Source organism: Ruditapes philippinarum, unplaced genomic scaffold (genome assembly GCF_026571515.1).
Source record: "Ruditapes philippinarum isolate M1 unplaced genomic scaffold, ASM2657151v2 ctg2871_1_1_1_1, whole genome shotgun sequence".
Lineage (NCBI taxonomy): Eukaryota > Metazoa > Mollusca > Bivalvia > Venerida > Veneridae > Ruditapes > Ruditapes philippinarum.
Window position 1 is genome coordinate 44344 of NW_026864393.1, and position 13143 is coordinate 57486.

Genomic DNA, 13143 nt, shown 5'->3' on the forward strand with positions numbered 1-13143 from the left:
CTTTTCTTTATTGATAGGCTTTAAAATTAATCAAATTCTCTTTACATTATTGCCACAAGATAGAATTACTGATAAAGAATTTGTAAAGATGTTAAAAATTAAATAATTATTGATGACCATATCGTATTATATTTTGAATTATTGTATTACGTTAATAAGATTTAGATACAATGGGAATCACCTATCCCATTTCCGGCGCACGCACTCACTGTTTTAACAGTGTATTATTTTCCGCTCTTAATTTCCTAAGCCATGCGTTTGCTTTATCAATCAATCAATCATACACAGTTCCATTAACTGACTGAATGTCGCAGTAGGAATTGTGCGGAAACCTTTTCACTTAGCTATTGGTTCTGTCATTAAACCACGCCCATTGTTTCATTGACATTTTGTGTTCATGAAAATCTGTTCAAATCAAATAATATTACTATAATAGCCCACGCTCTCGAGCGGCATATATAGATGAAAGTAAAACGAATTGTTTAGGATTACTTTAAATCTCAACGGAGAATTACAGATGAATTAAGATCGAACGTGGGGCTTTTCTAATAAAATCATTAAGTTTAATTCTACAAAAAAAGGTATTGCAGTACGAACAAATACGTCTTGAATTAAATTTTATTGCTATTGTTCCAATCAATGTTTGTTCAGATGTTAGAAAATCTAAAATAGATTTCAGTTTGAAGAGCTTTTTACCTAAAATATATTTAGAGTCTATAAGTGCAGCTCAGTTTTACAGTTTTGTCATATTATCGCTAAAGCTTGGTCGGTATTCATATTGCAGTTTACGGAGACATAAGACGTGAATTATGGTGGCTTCGGCAAGAACATTTATACAACAGCTTAGGAACTCAGTGACTAAATCATCGATGTATATAGTGATCGTTTGTTTATCCTTACCGGCAATATTTGGAATGCCATACATGGATGCTTCGAACAATTTAGAAAAGGTAAGAGTATTACTTTTATTCTCAAGAATATAACTTGCTGTGTTTACGATAGGGACACACATTGTATATATATCAGGAAAACTGCTTAAAAGCTGACCAGACAGGAATAAATTAATTAATACTATGGGAAAATATTTAAAATATTGTAAACAAGTGGAAAATATTGATGAAATTAAAAAATTCAGTTAGAGTTTACAAATAACAAAACATGCAATTATTTTCATTAGTAATGTTCAAATTCAATGTTATGTGACAAGGAATTATTTTTTCAATTTATTTTACCTGACTGTATAGTATCAATGTTGACGAGTCCAGCTTTTCAAGTTAAATAATCTCACAAAAAAAGTTGTATTCATTTTATTTAAGGGACTTCATTTTTAATTATGAAATAACATATAATGGGATAAAATCAACATTTGAATAACCTGTTATAAAAAGTACTATAAGTAAATCAAATATAAATTGTTTACAGAGGCTAAACCTTAATATTTATATAAAACAGAATTTTCGTAAATCAAATAAGAAATATACACATAAACTACTTAAATGATGAAAAACATTATTAAAAGCCTAGCGAGGACAACACCTTTTCTTCATATTTGATGAAACGTGAAATCCCCAGACACTTGTTATAGAACATATTGGAGTTTTGTTCTCAACTATTGACTGAAATGTTCGTAAAAACTTTATGCAATTTTCCCAAAGGTCCTGGTATGAAATCAAGTAAGACAGGAAAATGGAATGGAATATTAAATTCGTTTAAGCTATTTATGCTGTATTGATGTCTCTTATGAATATTTCATCTTTCTGCCAAAGTGCAGTTTTTAAGACATTGGCGAGAGTTATAAATAATAAATTTGATTGCATTATCAGTCTATTTACAAATTAGACGGTACTTGCAGCATACATATAACTGTTGTCTAATTTGAGAAAATCTTTATATACAGTAAACATCAAATACCTCTACACGTACAATACACTGTATTTTCATTTTCGTTCAAGTTTGAATAACTATAATGAGAGTCACATTTTTATTTTTATCAATCAAAATCAAGTGAATTCCATGAGCACTACGGCCAACATCTTTACTCCATCAGAACAGACTCGAGCTGTCTAAGCCAACACTCTGAGAACAGTTTCCCCATTCTGTTGATAGAATAAAAAATGTTTGTGACTTAATTAAAAGCAAGAACTTTTAAAGATTTAGAGGAAACGTATTTTACGTGTTTTCAGTTAAATATGAAAATATTAATTAGACATCACAATATAGAAACATGTTATTCAAAAGGGTGATCAACATTGTGACTTCTTGAATAATATGACAACTTGCAAATCAGATTTAAAATAATAGACATTAACCCTTGACAGAGGCGTTAAAAATTATCACAATATCTTAAAAAAATATTAAAAGAATATGTGGAATAATGGTAAAGGTGTCTGACTCTTATATAAGTTATCAATGGACCAAACACTTATTAAATAAAGCCCATAATTGTTTCCTCTTCGTGTAATTCAATACCCGAGTATTATTCAAGTAAACCCTTTCTTCACACAGTCGTTCATAAATAATATAAATAATGGTTAAGCAAAGTAAATAAATAAATACCAATTACGTGCAATAAAGCAGTAAAATTATGTCCCTATCAATAAGCAATGAATTTTTTTTCCAAAATTATTTACGACCAAACTACCAAATTACAAATTAAGGAGGGACACAAATTATTCATTACCGCTTTATTACAGCTTTTAACCCAAGACGTTTGTCTTTTAATTACATTATCTCCCATTAAATAACAGTGAACTGTTAAATTTAAGATTCAACAAATCGAATTATGCTACAAATGTACTGAAAATAATTTTATGAGCTTTGACAAATGATTATTGGTTTCAGCTTTGAGAGACTTTCTGGGAAGATTCGACAATAAAAAGAAGAATTTCGAATGATAAGTTTGCAATAACCAGATATATAGAAATATTTGGTACTTAACATCATAAGAAAAAAAAAGAAAGAAAAAAAAAAAGAAATATCTACTTTCTATGTAGACTGGTCGTTAGTGATAAAGGTGTCTAACATACGAGATTGCATGTTCTCTACAGTTATGAGATAATATATGTATTTTGATCAGGTGAAATTATTTATTACATTAGCAAATATATTGATATTTATCTGTAACCTGTATTTTTTATGTCGTAAATTGATATGATTATACATTATTAATGAAGTCTATCTCTATCTATTTATATAAGAATACTTCTTGCAAAATATTTTTGCCGTTAAACAAATTGTGCTACATCATTTTTGAGAACTTTTTATAAGACGCCTTTTCAAATTTGACATCTGAGATGTTAGCAGGAGATGTTTTTACATTAGTTGTATTTGGCACCTCGACTATCGCTTGATCTCCGATCTGTGTTAACATGTGTGATGCCGTTAGAATATGATATTGGATATCGAATGCTTGTCTCCATCAACATAGAATAAACATTAACAATACAAAGCTATGTAAGACGTCAAAAACTAAGATAAAACACATTTATTTAGCCCACAAGAAAAAGAAAAGCTTGGTCATAGTCATAAAAAATGGAATGGTGGTAAATGCTTTTTGTACATTTTTATTGGAATGTTTGCTGTTCTTTCCTTTTTTAAAATTAGATTCCAAAATATGTACTTGATACGCAAAGAAGCGAAATATTGCCTTATTAGTGTCCTTTGATATTTTTACATCACCTTCAAACTCTGTTTTATAACGAGTCATTGTGTGCACTGGCCTTTTGGAATTTATAATTTGATCCTTCCTAGTGACAAAAAAATCTTAATTATAAATAAGGTACGCGTATAATTAATCTTGTACTTGAAATAGAAAAAAAGAACCTCTTAAGAAAGTCCAAAATGGCAAAATTGAAAATCTTGCTAGCTCGTTTGATTGAGTCTGATCATTGAAGGTACTGTACCGTCCACGCCCACCAGCACCGACTTAAACAAACATGAAATGGCAATAGTTTGAATTTGAATCTGGTTTAATTATAAATGCTTTAATGGGTGACTTTTCCTTTACCTGTCTAGCATATTGCAGCTCTTTTAACTGAGATCACAGAAAGAAATGCTGATATTTGTAAAGACTTTAAATTTGCATTAAAAAAACATTGTGGTTTTGTTTATTAAAAGCAAAGTTAAGAAAACGATGTATCTTTTCACACACGGCTAATTAGGGACGGATTTTGTTTCTAGCACAAAACAAGAACATAAGGAATTTAATTGCGTCAGGACAAGATTGTCTTTACGAGGCACAAAGTAACAGACCCGGATGTAATAGCGCGCAGTTTCAGGAAAACTGTTTATTGCCAACACATAATGTGTAAAAAAGAAGCTCATTTTAAGCAAAACATAAAAGCCATTAGACCGTTTTCTTTGCTACAAAAACTATCATGGTAAATTAACTTCAAAAATGTTCTTCTTTAATTCTTTAATATGAAACACACTAACATATAAAGAACGCACTTAACAAATAAAAGTTGTTTCTTTACACTGTTTTGTACAATAAAATTGAGAAATTCAATCCTTTTCATTTCTTAGTAACTTTGTTCTAATATTAACGTTTGTAACGTTTTTCGCATCAAAATACAAAATAAAGTTCCTTCCTGAAAAATATCTGTATTTGAAATTATCTTCGTCTACCAATAATCTACAGCTTCATGACACGACTCTTCTAGTTAATTAACCTACATTTATGAAGAAAAAGAATGTGTAAGATATGATACTAAGTTCTGAATAATCATTACATTATTAACGACATAATTATCAGAAATGTATAGTTTGTATTTAACGGTGTTTATTTGAGATCAACTGATAAGTCTGAAATAGCAGTAGAAGTATTAAATGAAGTCAATGATTCAATATAACATCTACAGTTTCCATTTTCAGCGTTTATGTTGCTGTAAATGGGTTTGTTGATATTGTATATTAGATTAAGCATAAAAAAGAAAATTATGATAATTTTATCAGCTTTAACTTTACCATCGGCGTTTTAAATTATTAACACCTAAACATGTTTGATACCAACATACAATATAGTGCTTCCGACAGTATGAAAATAATATCAGAATGATATAGATCAATATTAAAAAAGGGAATTTATAAATAATGTATTCAACCCTTACAGTTTGAAGAATAGTAAAACAAATAACACAAATAGCTTATTATTTAACATTCATTTGCTGTATCTTTTCATGAAACATCAGCAGTGTTTGCGTATATTTATGTAAACGTGTGAGATTTAATGTCAACATAGCGTTTAGATACTAGACGATTTAATAGTACGTCAAAAATAAACGAATTCAGAAATCGAGTATCAAACAATTAAATCAGTTCAAAAGAGAGGGCGACAATATTTTACTAAACGGTAAAGCAGATCGTGGTATAAAGATGATATTGTTTTAGATAGTTGTAAGACATTTTGTTAAATCAATTCAAAATGCACTTTCACGTATATAATCGATGGTAAAAGTAACACCTTCCAAAATGTTTTTATTTATGAAATATTTTACAGTGATTATTATACAAAAGTAACCTTAGATAGTTCGAATTAAAATCTGTTTAACTGATTACAGTGCAAATATCTTGATTGAAAATGAACGGTCCATATTCTTTTTTCTATATATTTTTGATTTCTAATCGATGAAAACGTGCGTGTTGGCAATAATACAGAATTAACTCGTACAAACAAAAATATTGAATGACTATTACTCGTATTCTTTCATCACAATCACAAATGCTTTAGATATCTGATATTGTTTTCAATTAAACAAACATTTGTTTATTTAAACGGTTATTCCAGTATTCACAAACTGTTGTCTAAATAATTTTTGATTTGAAATTAAACAGTTTTTTTTTTGGGAACAGCAAATGATAAAATGAAGAGTTCGCAATGAGTCATAAACGATGTATTTTATTTATTATAAACTTTACAGGAGACAATTTGTTAATACTATATCTTATATAATCGTCAACTTTTATCAATGTTCACGATTGTTATATAACTCTGTTATGTTCTGTGTTTCATTTTAAATCCAGATTTATAATCATACCATAATAATTATGAATATGAAATTATGATATCTAATGCATGTTTGCTATTTTGAAAGTAACCAGACGTTTTTTTTGTAATTGCATATCCTTAAATTGTGACATAAACATAAACATAAGTAAAGTTATTTCTATTATCTTAAGCGGATAAGGGTTTATGTTTAAACCACTTTCACCTCACCACTGTCGCTTCGACCATAATTAAGGACTTTATGGATGTTTTTATTTTAAAAAGCTATCTTGCTAGCTTATTGAACGTAATTGGTTCTATCTATTTTACTCTTGGTGCCTGGAATAATGCATAGCGGAGCACTTGAGACCTTCCTCCACTAGCTGAAAAAACGCCATTTGACTTTTCATGTTAATATTTTTGTATCTGACTCAATCTGGCTCTCTTGTTACGTCTGTAAATATGCCTTTAACGAAGACTGTATCAAAGATATAAATGAAATTTATGAGAAACGACACAAGCAATTAAGTCTAAGACGAGAAACTGTGTAAATGCCGTTATAAAGACATTAATAAATAATGAAGTACTGTCTCCTTAACATAGCAAAATTACATTACCAATTACTGAACAATAAATAATCCATGAACACCACTGGTTGCTTTAATCATCTGATTGTTCGTATCACATATTAGTAACTAATATTGATATCATACAAAGCTTTTTACTAAGCAAAACCCAACTGAATAGTAGATAGTTTTTTTGAAAAAAGTTTAATCATTGTTTTACCTCTTCCAAAAAACCCCTTAATTTTGGAGTTTTAAGACTGTGTTTTCAAATAGATTGAAATTTGATCAATTCTAAAAATAGTTTTACTTAATGTCAGATAGATTCGATATTGATGAATTCTTATTAATAATTCAACTTTTATACTGGTATTAAAAAAACTAAAAATCTGAAAAAACTGGTCGTAATAGTAAATATGACTGTTAAGATTACACAAAAAACGCATTTCGGTTTATATTATTAAGCAACAACCTTTCAGCAAGTGCGTGAGAATATGTGAGAGAAATATGTTCAATTCTGCTCAACCGGTGCTATGGAGCGCGGACGGTAACTTGCATGTTCAAGTACCCTTCATTAACAGACTCAGTTAAACCGAGCCAACAAATTTTTCAATTTTGCCGGGTTGGGCTTTCTTTAAGGATTCTGTATTTCTTTATTTTGTAGCTTAGGCATTCTTTTTAAGATTTTTGTGTTTGAAAAATGCTAAAGATAAAAACAAAATGAAGATCATGAATTTTACAAAATGTTCAAAACATTAGCAGTTGACATACTACATGTATTTTACGAAAATATTGAACAAAGAATATTATTTGACACTGCGTGAATTTAGATTTAGACAAAATTAATTCTTGTCAAAGTCAATTGTCTCAACCTTGCCTGTAAGTGTTACCGCATTACAAAATACGAGACAGAGATCTCCTTAAGGAATTTATAGATGTTGATATATCATTTAAAATATCACCCATGAGTGAACCTTTTCCGTTTCTCACTATTACTTTAAGAGCAGTTTTTTATATTATTGGTTCATGAATTGTTTCAGAGTTTGTTTTCTTTCTTTCATTTTACTTGGTTGTATCAATTACTTAGAAATATCTTGGTATACTGAACTTGTAATGCAATTTAAAAAATAGATTCCAAGTCTTTACAAATCCTTTCATTGTTGAAGTATTGACTTTTCAACCGTATACGAGTAATTATTCCCAACTGTACACACTAATTTAAAATTATGTCTTAAACTTTGCATTTCATTCACTTATATCGGATATATTTCTTTCGTATGCAGACACTTTGTCTTTTGTTTTCTTTACTTTGAGCCATCGATTTGTAAAAGAAAGCAGAAATGGCTTCCACAGCTACTCCTTCGCATAAAATACATAACTCACCTAAATGAGATGGATGTTCTAAGTATAGGAAACTCAAATTGCAATCTCATTCTCATTGTTTTCTTTTTCTACGATTGTCATTTGTTAATGAAAGGTTTAAGAAACGTCAACGGAAGGCAATCTCTGGAAAAATTAAACACAACGCAAATTGCACTTGATGTGCCAATAAAAACATTTGCTAATTGTGACATTTTATTTCGTTGACGGAAGATCATTCTGTGAGCATCCTCTTGTCAAACTACAGGACATGATAAATCAAGAAAGGTTCATCCTGATTTTTTTAAACATTGAAACCATGAAAAATATGCATTTGCAGGGAATGTGCAATCGTTCGTAATGCATGCATCTTTTTATTTTTATTTCTGAAAATATATACTAAGTGGATTGATATTCGAAAAACCAAACTACATTTATTCATTTTATGAACAATGATGTGATAAAACAAGACCATTAAACGGCAGTGGAAACTTGCCTCGTTTTTTTTCTGTCTCTACTAAAACCTGGTAGCAGTCGGGATTCTATGCCGGTAAAGCAAGTTATCTTGCCTTGTTATAGTTTTGACATTTGAAGAAATGTAGTTTATAACAAGAAAAAAAAGGATATTCATGAACATCCATTGATCAATGATGTTTGAATGATCATTCGTATTCAAATTCTACCGCCTCCTTTGTTAAACTGGTCAGCAATATACTCTTATTTCATTAGTCTTAGCAGCATAGTCACTGGTGTATGAAAAAAGATGACTTGGGTTACTGCTATTTATTGGTCTTTTAGGATGGAGAAAAGTTATCTATATATTGACAAATTGTTCCCAATGATAGATTATGACTGATTGCTTGTACAGAGACGGGACAGCTTACCAACACATAACACCTTTAATAACATTTCTTCTGTCACTCACTCATTTACAATGACACGCGTCGTTGTTGTCTCTATGCAACCGATCGCTTCATGTATTTCTAACATCGCTCAATGATTTGCACTTGATGTACTTTATATCAAAGAAACTAGACAGTATATGCTTTCAACATGCCAGAGTTGACCATGCGTCTCTTACGTTATCCGGATATTCCTAATTGGTGTCAATCTATGTTTCTGCAACTACAATCGGTTTTAATTGTGAATGTGTAAAATACGAATTTTAATAAAAACATATGATGATGTCTTAGATATAAGGTGTTTAAATGATGAAGTTCGATATTTGCAGTTAAGTTTACATTTTTATTAAAACAAATGTAAATAAATTAATTTCATAGCATTAAATAATTTCCACAGACACTTTATTTAATTGTGAATAATATGCTACTGGTAATTGTGTACATTTTAAAATGATGCCCCTTTTTTGATATTCTTATATAGCACTATGCAAACGTCCTACACGTTTCTGTCAATGTAGCAGGCTAAAATTCAGTAACGTACAGTATATATTTTATTTCATCACTAACAACATTCATACGCCTTTTAAATTAATCAATGATGTACTCTGTAGCAACAATAAAAGGGTTCTAAGACAATTCGTCCTCCACCACAACGGTGCCATTTGAAAAAAAAGTACGATAGTGGCGTTACTATATTTAATGTGTCGTTATGGCAATCCTTGAAAGCAAAGAAAACATCACTTATTCGAAAAACAGTTATTTAATCGATCATTCACGATTTATTTCCATATACCAAATCATCAATGAAAGGCACAAATGCAATATAAATGGGCAGTTGTATATCGATTGACAAGATAGATCACAAAAACCGTCAGATAATTTCATTCGGAAAAGAAACCGTCACAAAAACACAACAGTTTGATTTGATTTCTCGACAGGGATTATTTTCTAGCGGTTTATCGATAACTGCTATTGAAAGGAAAGAGTTGATATATGAGGCAGTAATTATGTTTTGTAATTGAAATGTATGACTAGTTATCGTGAGAAATAATTGACGGGAACTAAGATTAGGTTACACGTCTATGAAAACGTATGGTCATAGAAATAATCGCACGTTTTTAACGATACGACTATACAATCATAACGACAAGGTGCTTTATCATTTTTCGAGAAATATTTAAAGATCTTAGACTGCGAAGAGTTCTTACCATACTTATTGAAAAGTATAAGTTTGATTTTTAAACAAAATGACAATGTTTATTAATTAAATAGGAAGATTAAATTTATATGAACCGATAATAAACGTTGTTGGGTATTTGTCAAAAGTAAATATATATTTAAAAGCACGCACAGAGAGAGTGATTTAATGTTCTACCGGAAGAAGACGACATATTCAATGCATTCAATTAATGATTTAAAATGCAAACTTGATGGAGATAGAAAGGATGCTTGGGCAACTTATCATATATTATTAACTAAAAACATCAAGCATGAACAATTTTCCATTGTTTGATTGTAATGTTCACAACGGAAGCTCTTGTCGTGTTGTAATTGTCTAGTCTGCTTACATTTTGTTTGAATTGTCATTCAAAGCCACAAAATGTGATTGATATTGAAAACGCCTTTGATTATATTTATTTATTATATCTGATTCTTGAAGAAAAAAATAGACAATAGACTTCACAAATAGAAAGTAGAAAAGTGCAATTATAAATGAAGACTGTATAAAAATAGTGAGTGATATTTAAATTAAGAAAAAAAACACACACACACACAAAAAAAACAAGATCAAAAGTATCAACCAGACTTGTTTCTTTTAATAGGTATTATATAACTAACATTTATGGTAAATCAATCATTGCAGCTTGGTAGTGAATGAAAATTTAAATTAATGAATAAATAAATACATCAGTCAACAAACTAATACTACTTAGCACATTGCATTATGTATTTTCTTATTCGAGTCTTTCAAAGCACATTATGCATCATAAATTAATATTTACCCCCTTCTTTAGAAAGGGTAAACATGAGTGTTATAGTAATTAAAACGTTTTAAAACATTATTAGATGCTTATCATAGAGAAAGTAGCCAAATGTGAAATTATTTGTCATAAAAGTAGGAAAATGTAAACAAAGTTGTATTTTGACATCGATTCAAAATACTGAACCACTTTACCTGTCCTAATTACCAGAAGGCAACAAAAGCAAAAGATGTTGTAGTTAATTGACCAATAAGTAACGGTATTGAAACTAACACAAGACACAAAAATGAAAACTTTAAGAAATGGAAATAAGGGGGATAACAGGAAACGTGCATTATTATATTTCTAAAGTCATCGTTATGCTTGATTAAATGGAATGATATATTGTATTCGTAAACATGTATGCATTTATTTACAGTTATACCAGAACGGTTACCTAGATGAACCGGACACATCAAGTGACATTGAGGAACTATTAGCTGAATATCAACGACCAACACATCCATTTCAAGAACTAGGTCAAATGTTAGATGACAGATATGACGCTGGTAATGATGAAAGCTATGATATCAACGGCTTTGACTTCTTTGGCAATCGGGACGATAAGTTGGTAGGAGCACGAGCAAAACGTCTTGGATATTCGTATTTTCCTTTCCGGTACACACGCCAGTATATGCTAAAACACCAGAATAGGCCTCTACCGGAACTGTTGAAGGCAGCCAATGAGTTTCAAGCAGATGGTAAGCATTTGTATATTCTTTTTTTTTCTTAGAATAATTTAAACAAAGCTTGAACAAAATACCAATCCATTTTATAAAAAGATTGTGCATATTTCATTGGTGGCACTTTACTTTATCGTTTTAATTGTTTTTATTTATCATCCGTAAATAATCAACATCTATCAAAAGAAATGTATTAGTAGGATTAACATGCAAATGAGTAAAACCTGAACGCGCGGTAGGTTAAATTATCTTTAGTTAGTAGTTGAATATGTCTTGTCTTTTTAACTTAAAGGACCCTTAAACAATTTGTACAAGATCACATGTAAGTTTCTATCAAAAAATAGTTTTGGAAAAGGGAAATGAATGGCTGCTAACCCTAATCAATGAAAAACACTATAATGTAAATGCAAATAAAGATTTGATAGATTTAAAGTGCCATTATGTACGTAAAATAAAAACAAATATGAAGGACTCAATATCATTTTATTGGTTAGGAGACATCTTTTTTCATTTGTGATGATGAATCAAATTCAATACGAAAAAAACATAAATATATAATTCTAGTATTAGACAGCATCATATATGGTCTGGTCTTAAAAATATATTGACAAAGTTTGTGATATCACTTGTTTCATGTGATTCACATTCATTCAAATTCCATCTGTGTGGATTTTTGTTGTTGTTTACTTTTTTTCCTGCAAGAATATATAAGCCCATAGATATTGAACATAAGAATAATAACTCTTTTACCTTTGGACATTTCGAGGCAAATAGATGTGTGGTATTCAAAAATAGTTGATTGTGTTATTCCTGTGTGTATTAATGTGTTTTAAAATATGTAGTTTGACATTTCCAGTACTTTTTATTTGGCTTATTTAATGAAAATTGTCTTTAGATTTATGACATGAAATGTGTTTGCTCTGTAAAGTAAGTTAGAAAAATATGAATTACAAAAATGTTATGATAATAGGTTACTAAATACCCGTTTTATCTTCAGAATTCCCGCCTGTGAAAAGACGACTTGCCTTTACCGCTTTGAGAGGACGGTAGTTGCCTAGACGACTATTGGTGACATTCTTTGTCATTTACTCAGCTTTAGAGACAACTTTTTTCCAAGAAAATAAAGAAATTGTAATCGAACGTTTAAAGATATTTTTGATATATTAATTTATTGGAAAAGTAGATGCTAACTCTTCAAGTTTTGTTTCGACTTGGTACATATGTGAATTTCAGAGCGTGTGTTACAATAACATATATATATTTGTGTGTTACGGAATGTCTTTGACAATGAAATTTGAATAAATTAGTTTTGATAAAATTCAGTATCTATTAATAAATGACAAACCGTTTTCAAGTTGGACTAAAAATTGATTTCTTTATCTTTTTCTTCCTATATTTGTATAGAATCATGTGTTTGTATGGTTGCTTTTTCTCAGTTATTAAATGCCTTTATAATACTAACATGTTATAATTGTTAGTTACAATATGTATACAATTGAAAGAGCGATACGATCGGGGGATATTTCAAGATGAAATTGCAGACGCCTGGATACAGGGACGATTTGTTAAATTGCAGTTTTATGAAGTTGTTTGATGTCTGTTCTCATAAATAAAGTCTCTACAACTCTGTTA

At 29.8% G+C, this 13143-nt stretch overlaps 1 protein-coding gene across 1 annotated transcript; it reads left to right on the forward strand.

The window, feature by feature from the left end:
- Positions 1-422: 422 nt before the first annotated feature.
- LOC132725443 (uncharacterized) lies at positions 423-13143 on the forward strand. Its single transcript, XM_060710581.1, has 4 exons — positions 423-581; positions 785-950; positions 11208-11529; positions 12509-13143. The coding sequence occupies exons 2-4, from the start codon at positions 810-812 to the stop codon at positions 12559-12561; spliced, it is 516 nt and encodes a 171-aa protein (XP_060566564.1). The 5' UTR covers positions 423-581; positions 785-809; the 3' UTR covers positions 12562-13143.

Coding starts and splice junctions, on each gene's coding strand:
- LOC132725443 (XM_060710581.1), top strand. CDS start 810: ATGGTGGCTTCGGCAAGAACATTTATACAACAGCTTAGGAACTCAGTG. Junction 951..11,207: donor CTTCGAACAATTTAGAAAAG/GTAAGAGTATTA, acceptor ATTTATTTACAG/TTATACCAGAACGGTTACCT. Junction 11,530..12,508: donor CAATGAGTTTCAAGCAGATG/GTAAGCATTTGT, acceptor TTTTATCTTCAG/AATTCCCGCCTGTGAAAAGA.